This window comes from Juglans regia, chromosome 2 (genome assembly GCF_001411555.2).
Source record: "Juglans regia cultivar Chandler chromosome 2, Walnut 2.0, whole genome shotgun sequence".
Lineage (NCBI taxonomy): Eukaryota > Viridiplantae > Streptophyta > Magnoliopsida > Fagales > Juglandaceae > Juglans > Juglans regia.
The window spans coordinates 21,135,248-21,162,585 of record NC_049902.1 but is presented as its reverse complement, the minus strand read 5'-3'; the positions used below and the strand labels follow the sequence as shown (position 1 = coordinate 21,162,585).

At 34.4% G+C, this 27,338-nt stretch overlaps 1 protein-coding gene across 2 annotated transcripts; it reads right to left on the bottom strand.

Moving 5' to 3' along the window:
- Nucleotides 1–19,067: 19,067 nt before the first annotated feature.
- On the bottom strand, nucleotides 19,068–26,394 carry LOC109015181 (pre-mRNA-splicing factor ISY1 homolog). 2 transcript variants are annotated; one of them, XM_035687596.1, is made up of 4 exons: nucleotides 26,072–26,394; nucleotides 25,870–25,950; nucleotides 25,694–25,801; nucleotides 19,068–20,248 (listed from the first exon to the last, which is right to left on the bottom strand). In XM_035687596.1, exon 4 carries the CDS (start codon nucleotides 20,205–20,207, stop codon nucleotides 19,296–19,298), a length of 912 nt encoding a protein of 303 aa, XP_035543489.1. In that variant the 5' UTR covers nucleotides 20,208–20,248; nucleotides 25,694–25,801; nucleotides 25,870–25,950; nucleotides 26,072–26,394; the 3' UTR covers nucleotides 19,068–19,295. The 2 variants fall into 2 exon arrangements, with proteins under 2 accessions (XP_035543489.1, XP_035543488.1); XM_035687595.1 differs by lacking the exon at nucleotides 25,694–25,801 and having other exon boundaries at nucleotides 26,072–26,393.
- Nucleotides 26,395–27,338: the final 944 nt, after the last annotated feature.

Genomic DNA, 27,338 nt, shown 5'->3' with positions numbered 1-27,338 from the left:
CTTTTTTCTCGAGTAGGCCAGGGCGGTTAGATGCTAATCATGCTACAGAAAACGGGTTTTTTTTTTTTTTTATTGGTGTAGTGGCCGAGTGGGGGGTTTTGAATCCAGGTTTTCTATTTGAAGAACTTAATCATATGTCATCAGACCATTAAACTTTTAGAAAAAAAAATTCTTGTATTTAATCCTATTTAATTATTTATAATAATATTTCTGATGACTAGGTAATTTTTTTTTTTTTTTATATATCACTGATGACTATGTATTACTTGCTTTATTTATGAATGAATTTTATATACTTCTGTCAAAAATTAAAATTAATGTAATGAGATAGATTTTTATATAATCTGCAATTTTCACGTCTCTCAGAATTTTGGGTTCTCACATTTTCATCACTAATTAATTGTTAAATTCAAATAATAGATTTAAAAGCCGATTAATTATGGCTTTCCATAAATTCATTGATCTTTTGCTAAGGACTGATTTCTATAACACCGGATAAATAAATAAATAAATACTTTTGTCCATTTCTTAATGAGAATTCAAAATAATTATGTAATAGATCCAAAAAAAGCTAGCTGAAGTTAATTAACATGATCTGTAATTTGTTGGCTGCTTTTCAAAGGAGAAAGGAAAATGTTGAAAGTAGGTTAGACAAATTAAGGGCAGTAAAAAGAGAATAAAACAAAAGCAAAAAAATTAAAAAAAAGGTACAGCTTTGAAGTCAAGCGAAGGTCAAGAAAGAGTTTAATTTGGATGGAAAATGTTGAAATTTGGTTAGGAAAAGGTTGATGGATGGGGAATTCTAGAACACTTTTTGAGTAAAAAAATAATTACCAAATTAATGTTGTTGGTTGCAAGTAATCAACCAGTCAATGACCAAAAAACAAAGAAAAAAGGATGTGTAAAACCTTTTGTGATACATATAATTACATTATTTGCCAAGCAAGTCATGTGAGGCTTTTGGATGCATTTAATACATAGTTGTATACTTACTTATAAGTTGTTTTACAAAAATATCTTTCATTTAATATATAGTTGTATAAAAATTGTAAAAAAAAGTTGTAATTGTATTATTTTCCTTGAGAGAAAAGGGATGTAATAGATGGTTTTTATAGAAATGGCATAAGAATGGATATTTTACTCCAAAAAAAAAAACTACTTAACAATTGTAACATCAACCAGAATGATAAAGAATAATAAATTTAAGATGAAATATAATATTATTAAGAATTCTCGTTGAAAATGTCTTGCCTTTTGTCATAAATTAACTCGTTGGGCCCATTTTACAAGGTTTGGTTATATCTTTTTTCTTATGGATGACGCTACACCCACTAATTCATTAAAAAAATATTTTCTTAATTATTAAATAAAAACATAAACATGAAATAAAACAATCGGTAGATTTTGTCTGTGACTTAATCACTAAGTAAAAAAAAAAATCCAGCAGTCAAATAGAATAGGCAAAGTGGAGAGGTAAAATAGTATTTCTCTTATTTTATTATTTTGCGCGTTTTGTCATTGTTCGGGCTTTTATTTTTTTTTTAAGAGTTGGGCAAAGTAATGTCGCTCCTATTCCAACTTGACATGCGTCCATTCATTATAATATCACATGCTTATCACATGTTCAAGAAACATGCGCCAATTTTTTAAAAGTATCACTAAATTTGCAAAACAATTATATAAATACAATCTTATAAATTAACATAATTTCATCTGATTTATTAAATATATTTTTTAATAAAAATAATTTTACAATCTAATAAATCATATCAAGTTACATCAAGTTATGTAATACTTTTGTATAATCACTTTGTATCTAAAATATTTTCTAAAAGAAAATTGAAATAAATTTCCTCCAAACTTGAAGGAAAATTGTCATTTTCATTTATTAATTCGATTATATTTTCTTCTGAAAATGTGAATCTTAGATTATATGAATTCTTTTAGAAAAGAAATGGACAATGTGCTATTGTGAAAAATTTAGTTTTTTTTTTTTTCTTTATGAATCTAACAGTTGAATAAAATATTATTAAAATATTATTATTATTTTAAGATTTAAAAATTTAAATTATTTATTATATTTTATATAAAAATTTAAAAAAATTATAATAATAAATGAGATAAGATAAAATATTTTAACTATCTAAATACAATTTAAATAGGAGATCAGCTTATGTGGACTACAAATTATAAAACATATTTACGTAAAAAAAAAAAAAAAAAATTATAAGATGTGTGCGTTGTTCTCAATGGCTCCACTGACCACCAGTGGATCTCCTTGTAGAAAGAATATCGTATAGTAGTACGTAGTTCATTAAAATGGGTTGTTTTTGAAAAAATCAAGCATCCAGTCGTCGCCATGCAATTAAAAACCTTCTCTCATATATAGGACGAGATAATGACATTTGTTTTTGGAGGTAAAATAAGATGAGGTAAAATCAAATGAATTAAAATTAAAATTAAAAAATTAAATAAAATATTATTAAAATATATTTTTTAATATTATTTTTATTTTAAGATTTAAAAAAATTAAATTATTTATTTTATTTTATATTATAAGTTAAAAAAATTGTAATAATTAGATGAAATAAAATAAAATATTTTCTGAAAACAAACGAACGGCCGAACAAAATTAAAGCAACTTTAAGATCCATTCTTGTGAGATTATAATTAATATGTATATCATGATGTTTTATTTTCCATAATCGTTTCCATTAGTTGGAAGAAAAATTAAGCACGAGATTGGGAAGCTTGAACGCCAGCCAATTAAGGGTAGGTTTGGGGGGTGGGATGAGACATAAAATTTTCATCTCATCTCATCTTATTATTACATTTTTTTTAAATCTCCATACAAAATATAATAAACAATTCAATTTTTTCAAATCTCAATTCAACTTTTTCAAATCTGAATATAATAATAATACTAAAACATAATATTTTAAATATTAAAACAAAACACAAAATTTTCATCTCACCTCCCAAACCTGCCCTAAGGATATTATTGGTCAAGGATCAACAAGTCGGACGATGGATACTATCCAATTCATAAGGTTTACTTCTTTGTTCTCCAATCTTTGAGTCATCCCATCGATCGGCGACGCACATTAGGATATGTTTGGATTCGAAAATGACTTAAGATGAACTGAGATAAGCTGAGATTGATTGTGAATAGTAATGAGATGAGTTATGAACAGTAGTGAGATTTGTGAGTTAAAATTGCTGAATAGTAATGAATATTAGTGAGATAATTTGAAATGAGTTGAGATGAGCTGAGATGACTTGCGAATCCAAACAAGCCCAACCTCCGTTTGAATAGTATTTAGGAATCTTAAGATTAGTTTGAAAGATTTTAGACTTTGAAATCCAAGGATCATGACAAACCCTTGTCATGGGACTAGAGGAAATTTGAAAATATGAGCCCTGGCATAAAGGATCCATAGTTTTTGAAACAAGGGGCACTAATGTAAATTTAAACACAAGGAATGATAAAGTGATTTAACACCATCATGAGCTCGGTTTCACACACATAAACATAATTTTATTCACAAGAACGATAAAAGAGAGGCTTCAAGACTTTTTCTATAAAAACCCTTCAATGGCATTTCTGTAATAACTGTGAATGGCAACTAAAAAGTAATGTTTTTTTTTTCTCAACAAGCATTCAATATAAAATATATATATATATATAAATATATATATATACTAGATAAAAGCAAAGCAACGTGTAATGTACATTTACTTAGTTTATATTTATTTATTTTTTTGTTAAGAACTAATTTTAATTAATAAGAACGTAATATTTTTGGTTAATTAAATAACGATGTAATATTTATGTAATTTGTAAATATTTACACGCTGTAATATATTATAAAAGTAGATCATTAATAGAAGTTATAACATGATCTTATAAATAAACATCGCTCATAGTTTTATGAAAATTATTTGAGATAATTTTGATTCTAGGATGACAATCTAGTATTTTTCTCATCTTCCATTGCCTCAATAGATAGGACATTAAAAGATCTATATTTTTTCTCCTTCAGTTTCTCTAGATATACATAAATTTGAATCTTTGAATTTTTTTTTTTTTATAATTTATGCACAACGCTTTTAATATATGATCGATGTTCCTACAAAATAAATTTTGAATAGCTTTACATAATTAATAAAAATCTAAATTATTTTTTAATTAACTCATTATAACCAAACTCAATTTTTGAATTATAAAAATTTTAACAGATACATCTCCAGCATGTTCCATTAACTCAACTGCTGAACAATCAAATGTCTCTTCTGCTACTACACTAAACATAGTACTAGCTATCTTTTTAGTATTATCATCCAATTCAACATATGCCCCAGCACTTTTATTGCATTGAATATATTATTTTCAATTTGAAGAGTATTAAATTCTAAATTAAGTTATATATCAATTATAAATTAAAATTATAATATACTTACTGTGGTTTGCAGATCCCTTAACTTTTATAATATATACAAATGAAACTTTCATTGTATTTATATTCAATCCCTTATTACAGTCAACACATGACATGTAATAAAATATTTGAGTCAAGTCAATCACATTTATTTTTTATTTTTATTTAAAATTTTACTTTTTACATCAAATTATAATAAATTTTTAAAAGAAATATTTATATAAATATTTTAATTTATTATTAATAAAATAATATTTACCGCCATTAATTTGTAAATTGTTAATCAACTCATATATGGTGAAAAGTAATTGTTTATAAAATGAATATCGGAGGGAAAGATTTCCAGCAATGGGTGCAGGGTCACTAAAGGTATATTTAGATGTTAAAATGAGTTGAGTTGAGATGATAAAATATTATTAAAATATTATTTTTTAATATTATTATTATTTTAAAATTTAAAAAAATTAAATTATTTTTTATATTTTATGTTAAATTTTAAAAAAATTATAATAATAAATTAAAATGGATGAAGACGATGAATCCAAACTCACCCAACTTATGTTGGCGGATAATTGTCATTGGCGAACGTGTAGATATCTTATTGAATTGCAGGCAAGCTCATGAAGTAGAGTAACACATTTTCCATTTCTTTTCATTAGACAAATCTGAAACCGGTTTGGTGACACCACACAGGACATGTGGATGATTCAGACCTAGGCTAGCTGGTCTACACCGTGCTGGGCGTGGATCAAAATCATCATCTATTATTACTTGTCATATCAATTACCTCACAATAATTATTTCTTCGGCTCTATCCCCTGCATTTTACCATTTTATACAAGATAATGCCCGCTTGACGGTTAGCTCTGTTATGTGATTTTTTTTTTTTATGTATTTTTCAAATTATTTTTTATATAAATTTTTTAATTCTTTTAGATATTTAAAAAAAATAAAAATAAATTTAACACATCATTAAAAAATATATTCTCATTCATAAAGAGATTCTCAAATATTTAAAAATTTTAAGCAAAAAAATTATGCTTAAATTTAAAATTTAATGAAAGCTTAAATTAATAATTCAAATTTCAATACTAAAATTTCATAACAAAGTAAAAAAGGGTGAAAGTTTTTTAAAATAGAACTTTAACATGCTATATCCACTTTGAAAAAAGAATTATAAGAAGAGAAAAGATTGAGAGACAACTGCATTAGAACCTCAAAGACAGGGAGAGAGTCATTGAGATTTGCACAAAAGAAAAAAGAAGAGGAAAGATTTTGAGTGGATCACTGTGATTCAAAGCAAAAACAACAAGAATTTATGAGCTCTATAGATCATTAATACAGATCCCGAATGGCGTTAAGTTTAACGTTAATTTTAACGGAAAAAGAAAAAGAAAACCTTTAAAATAAGATTTTCTATTTGATAGCCGCTTCATATATATATTATAAATATATATATATATATATATATAAAAATAGGGAATACATTAAGTTCAGGGTGGGTTTTTTCCACTATCTATATATAAAATATAGCTAGAAATTCTAATGAGGGGTATTTGACAAAAATTCATTTCAATCGCTACCTATTGCGTCACTGAGTGCGCACACTAATTATGAGATCGGTGTATTTTCCTAACTTAGCAGCTTTGACATTTCTTGAAACTTCGAAGACACGCTTATGATATTTAAAGAAAGGGAGTAACGAAGAAAACAATCAGATTCGTATGTGTTGGACAATTAATACAATGAGTTAGAGAGCTCACCAAAAGAGAGAGAGTGCAACGGCACTTGAAGCTTGAGCAATGGCGAGGATGCTTGCAACAAGATGATAACCAACAGTTCTGGAATATAGTGGGACGATGAATGATGTGGTTAGTTTTTGGAGTTTAAACAGAGCATAGGAAGAGATAAAGGACATGCGTGACTTATCGAGAAGGATTGAGCAGAGGGGAGTGTAAGTCAGTGAGGACTTACCGAGGGAGTTCGTCTCCATTGGTTTGCATATTTCTTCTATTGCTCTTGTGCTATTGCGAGCTTCTTTCTGAAAACTAATCTTTTTTCACACGTCTTGAATAATTTCTTGTCCTTTATCCTCGCTCTCCTACTTCATCCCAATAGAGGATGAGCTACATTTACGTCCATAGAGATCTTCATACGGCGTTGCCTGAATACTTTCCTAGTAGCTGTTATTATATGTGAACTCAATAAGGGTAAATACTTAATCCAACTACATTTAAATTCCATCACGCACACTCTGAGCATATCTTCTAGGTTAGCTAAGTTCCCAAATCCTTCTGTACCTTCCTCCAAATAGTTAAAGTGAACCGAGTATCTCTGTCAGAGATGATCTTAGATGGTATCTCATGTAATCCCATTTGAGTATGAATAAAATGGGCTAATTTTGATAGTCGAACAACAATCACCCATGAAAAATTTTACTTTCTCACACCACACATGATTTTTTTTTCCTCTTACCAAATGTGTGGTAAATGAATGATGAGTAAAAAAAATCAATTAGTTTAGGAAGAATAAAACCAAAAAAGTTTTTAAAAAATAAAAATAAATATGGTGTGTGAGGATGATGAGTAGCAAAACTCATCACACATATTGCATCCTGACCTCCTAGCACCTTCAAAAACCCCAAAACAAAGTCCATCCCGATCTCGTCCCAAGTCCACACTGGTATAGGGACTGACTGATGTGTACCTGAGGGTCTCTGATGCTCTACTTTGACTTGTTGGCAAATCAAACATTGTGCTACATAAGTCACTATCTCTCGCTTCATCCCATTCAACCAAAAGTGTTGTTTTAAATTCCGGTACATCTTGGTACTCCCCGAATGAACTGTGTACAATGAACGATGGGCTTCTCACAAAATCAAATCTTTGACTACTATATCATTGGGTACACATAATCTTCCTCTAAATCTCAGGGTGCCATAATCTGATACCAAATAATCAGGTCTCTTACCTTCTGATATTTCCCCTTTAATCCTCAACAATTTTGTACCACTAGCTTGGGCGACCTTAATTTGATATATCAATATTGAACCTAAGGTCAAACTATTGATTTTGGATTGAGTGTCTTGGATTATCTCAATACATGCTCGCTCCATGTCCAACAGTATATGCTTTTTGGAGTGTACAACGTAGCCAAGGTACCAGAGGATGATTTTCGACTAAGTGCATCTGCTACGATGTTTGCTTTGCCCGTATGGCATTTAATATTGCAATCATAGTCCTTCAGGAGTTCCAACCACCTATGTTGTCTCATATTCAGCTCGTTCTGTGTGAAGAAATACTTTAGGCTCTTATGGTCGGTATAAATCTCGCACATCTCAGTATAAAGATAATGTCTCTATATTTTTCAAAGCAAACACTTTTGCTGCAAGTGTAGATCTTGAGTCGGGTAATTCTACTCATAGTTTTTCAACTTTCGGATAGCATATGCAATAACTTTATCACTCTGCATTAAAACACAACCTAAACCCTTCAGTGAAACATCTCTATATATAACAAAGTCTCTATCTCCCGAGGGGACTGAAAGAACTGGGGCAATTACCAGTCTTTTCAAAGCAGCAATACTTGAAAACCCTTTTACGAATTTCTTGTCGTAACCCACAAGGCCAAAGAAACTTCATACTTCATTAACATTACTAGGCATAACCCTTTTTACCATTGCCTCCACCTTCGCTAGGTCTACTGAAATTCTTTTTGTTGACACCACGTGTCCTAAAAAGGCGATATCTTGTAACCAAAACTCGCATTTCTTAAATTTCACATACAACTTATTTTCTCTTTAGTGTCTCAAGGGAAATCCTCAAGTGATCCTCATATTCCCTGCTACTCTGAGAGTAAATGAGAATATCATCGATAAAGACTATCACAAATTGATCCAAATAATCCTTAAATGCTCTATTCATAAGGTCAATGAAATCTACGGGGGCAATAGTTAAACCAAAGGCCATAAAAAGGAATTCGTAATGCCCATACGGTGTCCGAAAAGTCGTCTTTTGCACATCGGTCTCCTTAACCTTCAATTGATGATATCCATATCGCAAATCTATATGAGAAAAGACTTGTGCTCCCTGTAGCTGATCGAATAAGTCATCTATCCATGGTAGAGGGTATCTGTTATTAATAGTCACCTTATTTAACTCTTTGTGGTCAATACACAATCGCATAGACCCATCCTTCTTCTTCAAGAAAAGTACCACATAATGCACAGGGATACATTGGGGCGTATGAAACCTTTCTCTAGTAACTCCTGTAACTGATCATTGGGCTCCCTTAGCTCAATTGGAGCCCTGAGGTAAGGTGTTTTGGATATAAATGTTGTTCCTGGAGTGAGATCAATCGAGAGCTCCACTACCCTATTTAGAGGTAACCTTGGAAGATTCTCGAGAAACACGTCTCTAAATTCTCTAACTACCCTTTTGTCCTCAACTTTGAATCCATCTGCTAATGGTAAAACCAAACTTGCTAGGAATCGCGTGCACCCTTATCTCAATAATTGGGTGGCCTATATTGCTGAGATTACACGAGGATGATACTTTCTCATGATGACTAAAAACTAAATTCCTCTCCATTTGTAGATTTAAATAATTCACTCTTATTAAAGCAATCTGCATAAGAATGGTTCTGGGATAATCAGTCCATTACCAAAATCACGTCAAATCTAGATATATTAAATACGATCAAGTTCGCAAGTAGAATCCTCCATTGAATCTCTATTGGACATCCAATCATAATAGAATCACAAATGATATGCTCCCTCGAGAGCATAGCAACAAACATACTAGGTTCTAGTGGCTCAGGTATCTTCTCAGTCAAAGGTGCATAGTGATTGAAAATAAAAGAATGAGTAGCACCAGAATCAAATAAAATGGAGGCATGATGTGAAAATAACGATAATGTACCTATATGAATGTCATAATGATTTAGAACTATAAATATCATATAATTTATGTATCATACTATATACATATCTAAACTTAGGATAAAGAAAGTTACCTGTGACTACATCATATGATGCCGCAACGTCATCAGGGGTGAGATAATATACTCTTGTTGTAGCTGTCATCTTCTATCCCCCACTCCTTCTTGGTTCCCTGGGTCTCTTTAAAGGGAAGTCCCAAGCTAGATGGTTCAGCTTTCCACATTTGAAGCACAGATTTTGGCCGAATAAACACTCTTTCACATACTTTTTTTCCACATATTTGACACGTAGGATAAATATGTCCTGCTGGTGGTCACCCTTGTCGGTTCTCACTATAAGGCCTCTTGTCCCTATGCGACACCGATTCAAGTTGCAGGTGCTGTTGGCGCTTCTTTTTATTGTTGTAGTCGATATTCTCTTGAAGATCTTCTTTGACAATGGTAATTTGGATAATCAACTCCGTGAAACTTTCAATCCCAAGAGCAGGTACACGCAACATAATCCTGCAATCTAGGAGTTGCTCGAGCTTCTCAGCTTTCTTCTCCTCATATGGAATTAAGTAACTAGCAAAGTGGGACAACTCCAAGAATCTCATAGCATACTATGCTATCGTCATCATTCCCAGAGTGAGGTCCATAAATTCATGAGCTCTCTATAACAAGAAATATCTCAATAACTCTCGAGCTGGCCATGAGCATCCTAGGTAACCTAACTCTAGAATTAAAAAGTTTGTTTTTTTTTTAAAAAAAAGTCTGCAAAATTTCTTCACCGGTCTATTACAAAAAAAAAAAAAAAAAAAAACTTTTTAGAAATAATTTTAGAGTTAAGTTACCTAGGATGCTCCTGGCCTGCTCGAGAATTATTGAGATATTTATGATTATGATAGGATGTTTTATAGCTCTTACTAGTTAGCATCATTATCGTTGTAGTTATTATTATTGTCATTATTTTTACATTTTATTAAATACTAGTAAATTGTTACCATGATATCTTGCCTTAGATCATGGCCCATAGCACTAGAAATCACCCAAGTCGAAAGGAATCTTCTGGATCTGGCCAAAACGATAACCCGAATCCTCTCGCGCAACTGCGACCCAATTCTGGCTAGCGGCCAGTTTGCCGCACCTAGAGCCCCACAGGTCGGTTGTACCTTGGAACAGTTTTCCCGCCAACATCCATTTACTTTTGATGGCAGATTTAATTACATGGATGTTGAAAGCTGGATTGAATGTATGGAATAGACTTTCGAAGCGCTCTACTACACCGATGATCAGAAGGTGAAATATTCCACTTACAACTTGACAGACATGGCAAACCAGTGGTAGAAGTTGACACGGGCATTGCTACAATCGGAGTTAGGGGAAGCAATCCCCATTTCTTGGGAACATTTCAATAAAGCCTTTCTAGATCGCTTTTCCCATAGACCCTTCAAGAATTAAGAGTTAGTTAATTTATGGACCTCACTTAGGGAACAATGACGGTAGCACAGTATGCTACGAGCTTCATGGAGCTATCCCGCTTCACTGGTTACTTAATTCCAGATGAGGAAAAGAAAACTAAGAAGTTCGAGCACATCCTAGAACGCAGGATTAGGGAGTGTGTACGTGCTCTTGGGATCTGAAGCTTCACGAAACTGATTACCCGAGCTACCATTGTTGAAGAAGACCTTCAAGAGAATATCGACTACAACAATCAAAAGAAGCGCCAGCAAAAACAGCAGCAACTCGAATCAGTTTCGCATAGGAATAAGAGGCCTCACAACAAGAATCGACAATGACATCCACCAACATGACATATTTATCCTATGTGTCAAATATGTGGGAAAAAACACTTGGGAAAGTGTTTATTCGATGAAAACTTGTGCTTCAAATGTTGAAAACCGAACCATTTGGCTCGAGACTGACCTATAAAGAGACCCGGGAATCAGGAAGGAGTGGGGTCAGAAGATGACACCTATGGCAAGAGAATATTCTCACGCCCCTGATGATGTTGCGACGTCAAACAATGTAGTCACAGGTACATTTCCTTATCCTAACTTTAGATATGTATATGGTATGATGCATATATTATATGATTTTTATAGTTCTAAGTAATTATGACATTCATATAGGTACATTATCGATATTTTCAAGTCATGCCTCCATTTTATTCGATTTGGTGCCACTCATTCCTTTATTCTCAATCACTATGCACCTTTGACTAAGAAGATACCTGAGCCACTAGAACCTAGTATGTCTGCTACTACATCCTCTGGAGAGCATATCGTTTGTGATTTTGTTATGATTGGATGTCTAATAGAGATTCAATGGACGATTGTACCTGCGGATCTGATCGTATTTAATATGTCCGGATTTTATGTGATTTTGGGAATAGAGTGGTTATCCCAGAATCGTGCTAGTATAGATACTTTAATAAGATAGTAGTCTTTAAATCTACAGATGGATTGAAGTCTAGTTTTCAGTCATCACTAGAAAGTTTCCCTCATGTAACCTCAGCAATACAGGCCACCTGATTATTGAGACCAAGCTGCATGGGATTCTTAACGAGTTTGGTTTTACCACCAACAAATGGATTCAAAGTTGAGGACATAAAGGTAGTTAGAGAAATTAGAGACGTTTTTCCCCAGGATCTTCTAGGGTTACCTCCGGATAGGGAAATGGAGTTTGCGATTGATCTCACTCCAGGAACAGCACCAATATCCAAAACACCTTACCGCATGGCTCCAATTGAGCTAAGGGAGCCCAATGATTACTTACAGGAGTTACTAGAGAAAGGTTTCATACGCCACAGTGTATCTCCATGGTGTGATTCGATACTTTCCGTGAAGAAGAAGGATGAATCTATGAAATTGTATATTGACTACATGAAGTTAAATAAGGTGATTATTAAGAACATATACCCTCTACCACGGATAGACGACTTATTCGATCAGCTACAAGGAACACAAATCTTTTCTAAGATGTAATTGCGACCTGGATATCATCAATTGAAGGTTAAGGAGATAGATGTGCAAAAGATAGCTTTCTGGACACGGTATGGGCATTACAAATTCCTTGTTATGCTCTTTGGTTTAACTAATGCCACCACAACTTTCATGGACCTTATGCATAGGGTATTTAAGGATTATTTAGACAGACACTAAGAGAAAATAAGTTGTATGCAAAATTTAAAAAATGTGAGTTTTGGTTACAAGAGATTGCATTTTTAGAACACGTGGTGTCAACAAAAGGAATTTCAATGGACCTAACAAATGTGGAGGCAGTGGTAAAATTGGTCAAGCCTAGTAATATTAATGAAGTACAAAGTTTCTTAGGCCTTGCTAGTTAGTATAGAAAATTTGTAGAAGGGTTTTCGAGTATTGCTGTTCCGATGACAAAGTTGACAAAGGATGAGAAGTTTTTATGCACAGATGAATGTGAGGAGAGTAACCAAGAATTGAAGAAAAGACTAGTGACTGCACTAGTTCTTACAGTCCCCTTGGGAGATGGAGGCTTTGTTATATACAGTGATGCTTCACTGAACGGTTTAGGTTGTGTTTTAATGCAGAATGAGAAAGTTATTGCATACGCTTCCCCACAGTCAAAACATTATGAGAAGAATTATCCGTCTCACGATCCGGAACTTGCAACAATAGTGTTTGCTTTGAAAACATGGAGCCATTATATTTATGTTGAGAGGTGTGAGATTTATACCTACCATAAGCGCCTGAAGTATTTCTTCACACAGAAAGAGTTGAATATGAGACAATGTAGGTGGTCGAAACTCTTGAAGGACTATGATTGTAGTATTAACTGCCATCCGGGCAAAGAAAAAGTTGTAGCATATGCACTTAGTAGAAAATCATCCTCTGGTATCCTGGCTACGATGTACACTCCACAAAAGCATATACTGTTGGACATGGAGTGAGCAGGTATTGAGATAATCTAGGACACTCAATCCAAAATAAACAGTTTGACCTTACGTTCAACATTGATAGATCAAATAAAGGTCGCCCAAGCTAGTGATACAAAATTGTTGAGGATTAATGGGGAAATGTCAGAAGGTAAGAGACCTGATTATTTAGTATCAAATGATGGCACCCTGAGATTTAGAGGAAGATTATGTATACCCAATGATAGAGTAATCAAAGATTTGATTTTGAGAGAAGCTCATCGTGTACTGTACACAATTCATCCAGGAAGTACCAAGATGAACAGGGATTTAAAACGGTACTTTTGGTGGAATGGGATGAAACGAGAGATAGTGACTTATGTAGCAAAGTGTTTGATTTGCCAACAAGTCAAAACAGAGCATCAGAGACCCTCAGGTACACTTCAGCCACTCCCTATACCAGTGTTGACTTGGGATGAGATCGAGATGGACTTTGTTTCGGGGTTTCCGAAGGCGCTAAGAGGTCAAGATGCAACATGGGTGATTGTTGATTGACTCTCAAAATCAGCACATTTTATTCCTATTCAGATGACGTACTTTGTGGATAGATTGACAGAGTTGTACATTAGAGAGATTGTCAAAATACACGGGATACCATCTAAGATCATCTCTAACAGAGATACTCGGTTCACTTCAGCTTTTTAGAGGAAGGTACAAAAGGAGTTGGGAACTCAACTAACCTACATCACAACATTACATCCTCATATAGATGCTCAATTAAAGAGGACAATTCAAATTTTAGAAGATATGCTCGGAGCATGCGTGATAGAATTTAAAGGTGGATTAAGTATTTACCCATTCTTGAGTTCGCATATAATAACAGCTACCAGGAAAGTATTCAGGCAGTGCCGTATGAAATTCTCTACAGACGTAAATGTAGGTAACCCCTCTACTAGGATGAAGTAGGAGAGCGGAGGATAACCGAATAAGAAATTATACAAGATACGTGTGAGAAAATATCAATTATCAGAAAGAAGCTCGCAAATTTAGCAATGCCAGACCTAGGAGTCAACTTTCCCATTTGAGCATTTGGTACATGTATCAGTCTGTGGAAGAGTGAAAGGGTCACCACTACTAATAGCACAAGAGTGACAAAAGAAATATTCGAACCAACGGAGACAAGAATTAAAATTTGAGGCAGAAGAAAAAGCACTCTTGAAGGTTGCACCGATGAAAGGGATAATGAGATTTGGTGAAAAATAAAAGTTAAGCCCAAGGTACATACGTCATTTTGAAATCTTGGAAAAAATAGGTGTTGCAGCTTACAAACTAGCACTTTCACATCACTTATTGACAGTGCACAACGTATTTCATATCTCTATACTACGAAAGTATGTCCCGAATCTCACACATGTATTGAAGTACGAGTTCCTTTATATTCGAGATGACCTCACCTATGAAGAATTCCCAGAGAGAATATTAGAGCAGAAAGCCCAAATGCTAAGAAACAGAACTATTCAAATGGTCAAAGTACTCTGGAGTCACCATAATGAGAGAAAAGCCACTTGGAAACACGAGGGTGATATGAGAGACATATATCCTTATTTATTTTAATCGAGGTACACTTTATCTTGAGGACGAGACTTCCTTTTGAGGGGGGGGGGGATTCAAAATCTGGATAATAAAGTAAATTTTATTCATTATTATTCATATAACTATTGTTATTAATTTAATTTAATTAATTAATTAATTGGTTATTTTATATTTTTATAAGCATTTTAAATCATTATAATATGATTATTAACTTCGAAAGGGATAAAGAATCCGTGAAAATTTTAGTTCTTTATGTTTTGAACGTGTTAAATTCAAACTGCCAAGACCACCTTTCATACATTATCCCTCCATTCTTGATGATCATAACGAGTCTCCCTCCCCCAAATTCACAGAAACATTCTGACTTAAACACGGTTTCCATTTATAAATATTGCCCCTACAACTCCTCAACAAACAACACAAACCCAAACTGAGAAACAACCACAATCTCTCGTAAACAATCCCGCTCTGTCGTGTGCTTCCTCTCTTGGTAAGTCCTCGCCGACTTACAGTCTCCCTCTACTCAATCCTTCTCGGTAAGCCACGCATGTCCTTTATCTCTTCCTTTGCTCTATTTAAACTCCACAAGAACTTAACCACATCATTCATCATCCCACTATATTCTAAAATCGTCACTGATCATCTTGTCACAGGCATCTCCGCCGTAGCTTAGACTCCAAGTGTCGTCACACTGTCTCTCTTTTGGTGATCTCTCTCTCTCTCTCTCATCGTATTAATTGCCCAACACATACGAATTCGTTACTCCCTTTCTTTAAATACCATAAGCGTGTCTTCAAAGTTTCAAGAAATGTCAATGCTGCTAAGTCAGATCACTTTTTACTTGCCATTCACAGTTATTACAGAAGCCATTGAAAAGTTTTTATGCAAAAAATCTTCATGCCTCTCTTTTCACGATCTGGGTTCTTGTGAATAAAATTATGTTTGTGAACCGAGCTCATAAGGTTGTGTTTGGATGTTGAAGTGAATTGAGTTGAGTTGAGTTGAGATGATAAAATATTGTTAGAATATTATTTTTTAATATTATTATTATTTTGGAATTTGAAAAAGTTGAATTGTTTATTATATTTTGTATTGGAATTTGAAAAAGTTGTAATGATGAGTTAAGATGAGTTGAGATTAGTTTAAAATCCAAACGAAATATCTTTAGTGTTAAATTATTTTATCATTCCTTGTGTTTAAATTTACATTAGTACCCCTAATTTAAGCTTGAGACCTTTTTCCCGTGTATTGCCAAATACTGGACGCTCAAGCATTTCTCTTAGGTTACGTTTGGACATTGAGATGAGTTAAATTGAGTTATAAATGATAATATTTTATAATTTTAAAATAAGTTTAACTTTTTTTAAGTTAAAATATATTAAATAAGTTGAGATAAATTTTAATTTTTATAAAAAATTAAAAAAATAGTAGATTCTATCAATAATTAATTTTAATTCAACAACCAAACACAATTTTAAAATTTAACATTTCGGTCAAATATGTTTTTTAGAGTTTTTTTTTTTTTTTTAATGTGTAGCTTTTTCCCTCCGGTGAATAAAGTCCCTTTCACGAACGGTCATAGCTAACCTTTTCACTCTTTCCAGCCTTTCCATTATTACCCTTCATAATTTATTAAAATGACCCTAACTTTTTGGATGGGCTGAACTGTATTGAGTTTTTGTTTTAGTGGGCTTATTTTAAATTCCAGTTTGAATTTCAGTGGGTTTAAATTAATTATTTCGAAAACCATTTTTAATTTGGCTTAGTTTATTTCATAATAGCCCAGAAATTTCATATTTTTACAGAAACTATTTGTACAGAAAAACACCTAGAAACTTAAATTAAATTATTAAATATTTTATGACTAATTTCAGTAGTAAATAATAATAGGTTAAAGTATTTCAAAAGTTTATGATTTTCCACTAATTGTTTTGATAGATTTTAATATAAATTTCTATTGAGTTATGATTTAGAAGAATAGATAAATTATTTGAATTTAAAATAATAATAGTATTTGTTTTAGTACATATCAGAATAGTTATTTAAAATTATTATTCCCTATAGTATGAGTTCAATTATTAAATGGAACGTCGTGATATGATTTCTAGAATTTTTAGTGATGTATAATATGATAAGTCAGATAATTTAAAGATAAGTTATACATGACATGAACATATGTATAAATGATAATAATTTTAAATTCTCAGATGAAATGTTTTATGAAAAATCTTATGTTTATTATGTTTACGTTATGATTGGTTTCTTACTGAGTATTCGACTTATTATAATTTTATTTCATGTTTTTTAACAACACAGGTGAGGATGATGAACACGAATAGGCATATCAGGATTAGATGGAGCAGTTGATAAATTCCAGACATTTTAGAATAGATTATTCTTTTTATGACATAAATTTTATTTAGTTGTTATTTTCATTTTATTTGGAGACATGTTTTTATTAAATCCTTTTTTTATGAAATAAATGTTTATTTTATTAAAGATGAGATCTCTTGCTGGGCCATCATTTTATAAAACACATGACATTCCTAACCTATAATAAGAGGTTTTACAATTTGAGATCAATTTAGGTCTTTTTACCGCCATAACATGTAGTGTTGTTGCAATCAACTACTTGAGAAATTCCAACATGACTGCTAGGGGTGTGCATCCAGATAGGATTTTTTTTTTATCCAGTCCAAAACTCAGAAATCCAAGTGAATCCGAACAATTATTCGCCCAGTTCCAGTTATTTAACCGGTTATCCATAACTGGATTTTTATTTAAAACCATAATTTTAATTTCAAAACGAAGTCATTTTTGGACCTAAATGTATAAAAACTAGAGTTTAAAAAAAAATAAGGGGAGTTAAAAATCGGATACTGGTTACAATTGGGATATCCGGTACCCGCCCAGGTTGTAATCGATTTTACCTGAGCGAGTATCTATCGGGTTTCAAAAATCTGAGTACGGATCTAGATATTCTCGAATATTTGGATCTGTATCCAGATGCACACCCCTAACAACTGTCATGCCCCTCTAGAATCACACAAACATAGCCTACATATAGTTTGTGACATCACTACATATAATTTAAGGCTGTAAAAATAAACAGAAAAACCGACCTGAACCAGGCCAGACTAGTTGGTTCGGTCCGATCTCGATTTTATGTTTTCTAAGACCGGATCAGACCAGTTCGCATATTTATATATTTTTAATTATAATATTATATATAATATTTTTTATATTATATATAATTGTTATAAATTATAATTATATATATGAAATAATGTTATATTATAATTCATAACATAAAATTTCAATCATAAACATGAATATTTATTTGATCATATGTTTTAAATATAAAATATATATTAATTACATTTTATGGCTTAATAAATTCTCAACATATTCCTTTTGATAAATATATTAGTAATACTAATATACATTAATATATTAATTACTAAAGAGAAATGATACTTGCAGTCTTGAGTGTGCAAGCGCCGTACAATCACTTTGAAAAAAGTGAATAAATACGATACCCACATGAAAAGAAATTAATTTTTTAATAGTTGACCCCTCTTTTTTAAAACAACTGCACGATGCTTGCACACTTCACGACTGTACGTAGCATTACTCATTACTAATATTTATATATATATATATAAATATAAGAGATTAGAGATTTAATATATATTAAAAAACTGGACCGTAACCGGTAAAACCGGAAGTACCGATTTAGGAGTAATTGGTGCGAAATCGATTCTTGAAAATGCAAAATCAGTATATACCGGTTTAGTTCCAAAATTTATCCAAAACCAAACCAAACCAAATCGATTACACCCCTAATATGATCATATGCCCATGCATGCCTTGTTGAATACTAGAAAAACAAATATGCCAAAAGAACACCGTACTTTCTATACACTGCTATAAAAATATGAACTCAACTGGTATAGAGGGGGCCAGTATTCCACAAAATAAAACATTATTTACAGAAAGCATACAACTGCACATATAAGTCTAAGAAATTGTTAGTCAAATCTTTTCCAATAAAGAGTTTTCTTAAATCATAAAACAGGGAAAACCATAGAATTCAAGCTGCATTAAAGTCCGAAAGAAAAAACTTTCACTACTCTATCCGGATTAGGATCAATAGCATCTCACACCAAGCATGATTAGATATTTACCGAAATTCGTCAAGCAAGAAATCAAGATAACGCTATCAAATTGTATCTGCAAACTCTTAAATGTGCAAGTTATCTAGGAACCTCATTAGCAATGCTACCATAAATTCCCAACAATGATTTAGACGTTGAAGCATGATATATCATATAGCGACATTGAAATTAAGAAAAAAATTACAGCCTCTAATTACATCAATTAGCTTAAAACTGAGTACACAAAAGCTCTTACTCTACTCAAATACAGAAGCAAAGAGTTCAAGCCTTACCGAGTCTAGCGCTGAATATTAAGCATAACCTTTGCGTCACTCTGCTCCTCTAACAACCCCTCACTCACATACTTACTCAACAGCTCCGTCTTCTTCTTCTCCAACACCATCCTCTCTATCTCCTTTTCATCCGGCAATGGAACGTGTGCCACAAACTCCCTTCTCCCTTCCCTCTCCCTCTCCTCCTCCTCCAACTTCTCCCTATCCCTCCTCTCCTCCTCTTCCACCTCCTCCTCCATCCCCTCGAACAACACTTCCTTCACCACACTCACCACCTCCCCACTCTTCACTGTCTTCCTTGCCTCCCTCCTCACCTCCTCCACTCTCCTCCACTCCTCAACTGCCTCTGCCCTCATCCTCTCCTCTGCCGGGCCCTCAACCTTCCCCAAGACCCCATCCTCATCATCCCTATACCCATAGTAACTTGCATCAATCCTCTTATATATATCATATCGAGTCCTCCTTTTTCGTAACTCTGGAGGTTTCTCAAACAGCTCCCTCACTCCTGGCAACTTCTTCGCTGCCCCAAAGTATCGGTATCCAGGCCCACGCCCACTAGGGTTAGGAACGTCCACTATGTTTCCCTCTAGGTCTGTCATTTTAGCAGAATGCTTGGTATAATTGGGTCCACCAAGCTCAACAATGCGCCGTTCCCAGTGGGATTTTTCCCTGATAAGCTTGTTAATCTCGTCATTGAGGTCGCGAAGACGGTGTTCGCCGAGGCCTTCATTTTGGATTTCGGCAACCTTGCGGCCAATCTCACGCATGATCTGCTGGCGCCACTTGTCGGCCTCAGCAAGGTCACGGCATTCAGAAGCAAGGTAGGGACGACGCTCTTTTGGCTTCTTTTTTTCCTCAGCTTTGAGTGTGATGAATCTGTTCAGCATTGACTGCGCTTTCTCTTCATTACGAGCCATCTTTCAATTCTGTTTCTTGAGATTTGTTTATGTTACAGAATCTGAAAAGCACAGTCCGTGTTAATTCCATCAAAATCAGAACTCTATCTACACTATCCATACTATAGATGCACATCGATAGGTAAAAGTTTTCAGGTAGAATTGAAATCATTTAGTTTAAAATTCCTATAAATTTGCATGGCCCCTCTCTCAAATAAGACTGTTCACCTGAGCTGTCATGCACCGTACACGGGATGAATCCTTTTAACCAAAATAATAATAATAATAATAATAACAACTCAAGTACAAAAATCTCCCTCATAATCAAATGTCTAAAAAATTCGTCCAAATAAAATAAACTAAACACTGATAACCTTTCTCTTAAATCTGAAAATATATCGGTGCCACTTCGCACTTATCTCAACACTCTTTTTTAGTCTCACTCATCATGCTTTCTATCCTCAATCATCACCATGAACCCCATAGTCATTTGAAAAATAATATAGATAAACAGGTGAGTCCACCAACTCGGTAAGCAGTGCACCTATACTCTACTGTGTAGAGCAGGGTTAGTTATAGAATGCAGAAACAAAACAATGCCTCGAAACAACAAAGCGGAAACAAATGAGCACTTGATAATAATAGTACAGAACAAAATAACCTTTGACATGAGAAAAACTGAAACAGCATCAGAAACATAAACATGCCATGTTTACCTCGTGGCAAGGTTGTGCATTATCTATGGTAAGCCAAGCAGAAATAGAAATCTTTTTTTTGATAAGAGATAAATATTATTGATATGAATGAAATAGGCATAACCTGTGTACACAAAAAAGTATACAGAAGAACACCTAAATACATTCTAAGAGCGATAAATTAAAGACAATAAAGCAGAAACAGAAAATCACTGTCTCCAAAGTGAGTACACCCAAAACATAGAGGGTGGTACCAACATAACAGAGGCCACATTTTATACCCATGGCAAGGCCAAAAACAGAACACAAGGCCACAATTATCACCTGTGGCAAAGCTACTAACAGAACAGAGGCCACAATTGTGGCGAGGCCACAGAATAGGATCTTGTGCATTAGGGTTTTCAAATACAATAATAACAGAACAGTGTACTTGAATAGATAATATCATATAATCACATAAAAAAATTTAGAAGTTCATATTTACATGTTATGCAGGAGTTATTCTTGGTTGGAAAATTTGAGAAAAGCCTTAACACCACTTTTCTTGCATTGATACCAAAGAAGGTGGGGGGGCTACGGAGATTAAGAAGTTTCGGCCCATAAACTTAGTGAATGGGGTATAATACTACATTGTGAGATAGCTAGGATATTATGGAATGAGGTGTTTAGTAGATTAAACTTGGCTTGGGCTATGCCGGAGACAATGGTGGTAATGCTGGCCAATTGGACAAATTTAAGAGGCGTGCAACAAATTAAAGCTATTTGGAAGATGATCTCTATATGCATTATGTGATGTTTGTGGCAGGAGCGCAATGACCGGACGTTTGAAAACAAGGAAAGATCGCTGGAGGAGCTTAAAGATTTATTTTTTTGAAAACTATATACTTGGGCCATTGCTATTGATTTCAATGGCATGGACCTACATGATTTTCTTGTCTATAATGCGCCTACTTAGCCTAGGGACTGCCTTTGTTTTCTCTTTTAGAATTTTGTACATGGCTTTGCCTATTCTTTGATCAATAAAATTTTTTTACTTATAAAAAAAACAAATGTTATGCAGTAGAGAAACTAGAGTAAAAAATGCTTATGTCACACAAGTCATGATAAAATGTCTCATTTCATGGTTTAGATACAAAGAATAGTGCAGTAAATAACCGAGGTAGTTTTCTTATGAAACCATGCAAGTTTTTCATAAAATCAACCTTAGTAAGCTTTTAGCAAAGCCTAGCATAGGAGCACTGCTTATCTGAACTTGTTAACACCATTAAATTGCTTCGCAATCGTGTAAAACGATAAATCAATCGGAACCTAAACATAGTTAACACCATATATATTTTTTTTGATAGGTAATCAAAAGATAATATATTCATAGAAATAGGCATAGCCCAAGTACACAGGAAGTATAGATTGGTACCAAACTATAGCCCCCGCCCATAGGAACAATGTCTTAAAAAAGAAAACTTTAAGCTCGTCCCTTGTTCCCTCTTGATCATCAAAACATCTAGCATTTCTCTCCCTCCAAATGCACCAACACAAGCAAATTGGTACCAATCTCCAAATTGCCACTACCTGAGAATCTCCGTGAAGTCCTGTCCAGCTTGCGAGGAAATCCACCAATCTCCAAGGCATAACCCGACAATCCGACTCTTGAGAAGAAATCATCCCATACAGCCTTAGCCACCTCACAGTGTAAAAGTAGATGATCAACAGACTCCCCATGCTTCTTACACAGACAACACCAATTTAGGACAATGACTCGTCGTTTCCTCAAATTATCTATAGTGAGAATCTTATCCAAAGACGTTATCCAGACAAAGAAAGCTGCTTTTGAAGGAGCTTTCGTCTTCCATATACTCTTCCACGGGAATATAGACAAACCGGAGTTCATGAGCTTTTGATAAAAAGAACTGACCAAGAAGATACCTTTCTTAGAATGATTCCACAAAAAATAAGCATCCTGACTAATCCCCAAAATGAGGTCTTTCTATACTTATGAATTTATTTTATATTGAAATATATATATGTATATATATACATATATTTACATATGTACATATGTGTGTATATATATATGTATATTTATATGTATTTGGGTCGAGCGGGCGGGGTAAACCCCGGGCTAGGCCTAGAGTGCTGTCTACGGCTACCAAAAGCATGCGGGCGGACATGGTGGTGGGTGGGAGAGCCCCGCCACCCACCCCTAATCAACTCGTAATATCATTGTGACCTGAAACACTAACTACAACCATCCACGCAATAACGTTATCTCAACTCATTAAAGCATACCGGTTTGCTAAGTCTGAGCACTCATTGGAATAGCCAAATCCAAAAAAAGTCACTCAAATGGCTAACAGGGCATAAAAACACACTACATTGAATTAGGAAAATTCATGTAACAGTAATTTTGAGCTACAGTAAATCCAAACCTTCGGTCATATTTGATTGTGCACTGTAGCTCGATCAAATCAATTTTTTTATTATTTTCTCCTCCAGAAACAATCTCTCTCTTCTCTCGATTTTTCCTCTTTCTACCAACAGCAGTTGCTTTTTCCCTCGAGTTTTTTTTTTTTCTCTCTTCATTTATGCTTCTTTGCTTTGCCCTCACGAAATCAACAGGTCTGATTGAACATCAACACTGCACCACCGGCAACGGTTTCGTCTGGTCTTCATGACGCCACCGCACCACCATCTCCACTCCCTCTCTGATCTCGCGTGTTCTCTTCCTCTCCCACGAATTCTCTCAAAATCAAATATAAATTTTCGTATAAACTTCAAGAGGTCTTTCCTGTTTTTATCTTTCATGAGCTAGCTCTAGAAACCACAAAAGACTTGAATAAGTCAAAGAATTTCCTTTAGCATCTCATGAAGCCCTTCAAATTTAGTCCAAGCAAAGGTAACGAGCAAAACCCAGTTCCTATTTTTTGCATATGTTGTAATGGGAAATGATTTAATGATGTGCTTGTTTTCTCAATTTTCTAATATTTTCTCAAATTTTTTTATTTATTTTTGGAATAGAACATAGCGTGAGAGGACAAAAATGCCTCATCCTCTATAATCTCTGCAAATTACGTTTTGGGACTTGTCGGGTGCCTAAAACACTCGTCTTTTGTTTTATAATAGTGAAGGAGAAAAAGTTGGGTTAGTTAATTAGGAACAACTTAATCATATTGGTATACAACGAAAAATTGAGATTTTAGGAAATAGTGGCGGTTTTTGAAAATTTGTGGGAACAATTTAGAATAGTTTAGAACAATTTAGCAGAGTGTAGAACAATAGATATAGTTTAAGATACAATTTAGAAGAGTATAGAACCATTTAGAACAATTTAGAAGTATAGAACCAGTATAGAATAATTTAGAACGGTTTAAGATGCAACCACTAATATTATGCACATTCCCTACAAGAAATTGTGGAATTCCATGTGTAAGTTGCTTTCATTCCTTGCAAAATTCATTTGTGTTTTGGGTGATTGAAATCTAATATCAGCAGCTATCCATGTTACAAGCATGTTAAGAGGAAAAAAAATTACTCATGTCTCATAGAGTACAACATTTAAAGCAGTGATATTGGGTAGCCTGTACATCTTTCAGATTGCTGTTATTTCATCATTGAATCAATCTATAATTTGTACTTAACTCCATTAAAGAAGAAATGTGAATGAACTGATTGTTTTCCATATTATAAAACATTGTTTCAGCTAAATGAAATGATAATAGCGTAAACAAAGTTTGAAACAATAAGTTGTTTCATTCTAATGTTGTGCTGTTGTCTGCCAACATTTATGGATGGCTGTGTTTTTGCAGGTACTACTCAGAACACCCAAAGTGGCTGGCCAACATTGCTGAAGCTGCTTGATCACTGTTGAATTGCATTGCTGAAGTTGTTTGGTACCCCTACTTAGTTTCTGATTTTAGTGGCTGACCAGCCAAATGTGCTGGGAATACATGTGGCTGGGCAGCAACTATGTGAAAGATTTGGGGCTTTTTGGTTTAGCGTAGAAGATGTATATATTTTACGTTTTGGGTTGTAATCAGAGGGTTTCCTTTTGTGCTCGACTTATGTGTAGTTGACATGAACACAAGTATGTTGGTAGTCATGGTAATTTCTTGTTGGAAGTGCAGATTTATGTAGCTGTTTTTGTAACCTAGTATGTTGCTGAAATGGTACACTTCTGGGCTGTATGTTGACGTGAAGCTAGTATGTGGCTGTTTTATTTGCGTTTTGTGCCTGTTTAATTAGAAGATTGATTTAGGCAGTTTTTTTTTAAGATATACTTGTCTTCTCTTTTGTAGCTGCTTTGTATAAGATATACTTGATTTGGGCAGTTTTGTTGTGGAAGATATGCTGAATTCAACATACTGAGAGCTATAAGTATGCAATGCACCAAACTAACATTCTCGTTTTTGTTATAATGCTTGCTCAGAACTCCTCATCCAACAAAGAATAACACAAAACTACAAAATATGATTATTTTAAACAATAATTTAATTAGAATATGATTATTAATTAACATATAATTGGTAGAATTGTAAAATGTGATAACTATAAATTAAATAAAAAAAAATTATTAAAAAATATTTTATTATTATATAGAGAGTATATGAATAATCGGGGATTGGATTTGAATGGAATAGGAAAAAGCAAACTAATGTTATATTAGCTAAAATTTGAGTTTGCATTTGGCTATTCCAATGAGAGTGCTCTAACATCTAACACCATATCACAATGACCATTTTAGCCAAACCAAGAAGATAGCCCAACCATCATCATATCAAAATCTAAGTGCCCAAGCCTTGAGAAACATGGATTTACCCTAGGTTCAAGTCGATTCAGCGGGGGCCACGGCAGTAAGCAAGTGGCTTGTTTTGTCAGTGTCACCGATATAATGCTCGGTACAGGAATCGAATTTATAATCGAAAACTGAGTAGAACCGAGGAAGCAAGAGTGAGATAGAGGTATACCAGAAACTGGAGAGAGAGAGAGATTACCAAGATGAAGACCGAGCGGAGGGGAGGAGGCGGTAGGCCTTGCGGTGCGAAGGGTTGCTACAGTGTCACCGTGGAGTGTCTCTGAAAATAGAAGAGGCAAGGATGAGTGAGAGAGACGGGATGAGTAAGAGAGAGAACGAACGAGAGATATAGAGAGAGAGGGAGAAGACGGACGGAGATGAAAAGGGGCCGAGAGGCTTACCGGCAGCGTGATCTTGATAGGAAGGAGACGCGGCGGCTGCTGCAAGGACAATGGACGAAGGGCGAGCTGCTGCAAGGACAATGGACGAAGGGCGAGCCGTGAGGCGTTCGGCTTGTTTTCTTGGACGGTGGACAATAGTGCTCGAAGCAAGGGGGCTTAGTTGCGGCTTCAGCGACGGCACAGGGCAGGGCCGGGTGAGAGTAAGTGGTTTGCACGGGGCTTGAGAGATCGAGAGATGGGAGGGGGCGTAGCAGAGGGAAGCGGGGATCGGGGGAAGAAAGAAGAGAGACGAGACGACGCTTTAGGGCTAATATAAAATGGCGTCGTTTTAATAGTGGTGTGTTTTCTTTTTTTGGGTAACTGAAGTGGCTGGGATTTGGGCTGGGGTTGAACTTTGGGGTGGGCAGCGGGCCCCTGTCCCGTTTCCGCTCCGCCCTCATTCAACGTGGCAGAGCACCCTGTCCGTTAGATGCGGGAGTGGATGGCCCCTCCCGCATCTGACCCCCTAGGCGGGATAGGGGCAACCCCCAACCCGCAAATCTCCTCCCCTGCCTTGTATCATAAATATATATATATAAGTATTTATATATATATAAAAAATAACTTAGGCAAGAAACGACGTCGTTTTGTACTTGATTTTTTTTTTTACCCATAATGAAACGACACCTTTTCCTCTCTCTCTCTCTCTCTCTCTCTCTCTCTCTCTCTCTCTCTCTCTCACTAGTCGTCGCGCTCTCTGTGTCTCGCTCCATCGCTCGTCGTCATTGTAGCAGTCGTCGCAACCTTCCACGACTCTGTCTTCATCTCCGTCGCCAAAGGTAAGAAAACCTAAATCTACTACAATTTTTTGTGAAATTTCTTTTATGGAATAGAGATTGGAGGAAGGATGGGGTTTAATCTGAGATGGAGGATGGGATTTTGTGAATTGTGTGTTGTGGAGACTTGATTGTGCATGTGGTTCACTGGTTTGAAAGGTTGGTGAACAATGTGTACAGTGTGTAAATCTCTGATCTCTCCGTGAATGTGATTGGTTTATTTTTTTCATTTTTTTCGAAATAAATTTAGGGTATTTGAAACCCCTAAATTATTTTAGGGTTTCGGAATTGGGGGATTTTGAGGATTTACATTAATGTGGGATAAGATCTGATTTTTAATTGGGAAATTATTTTTTTTTAATTGGGTTACCGTATTTCATTTTTTTTACAACTTTTATAACCCGTTTTAATTGTGTATTTAATTTGTTTTACAACTTTTATAACCCATTTTA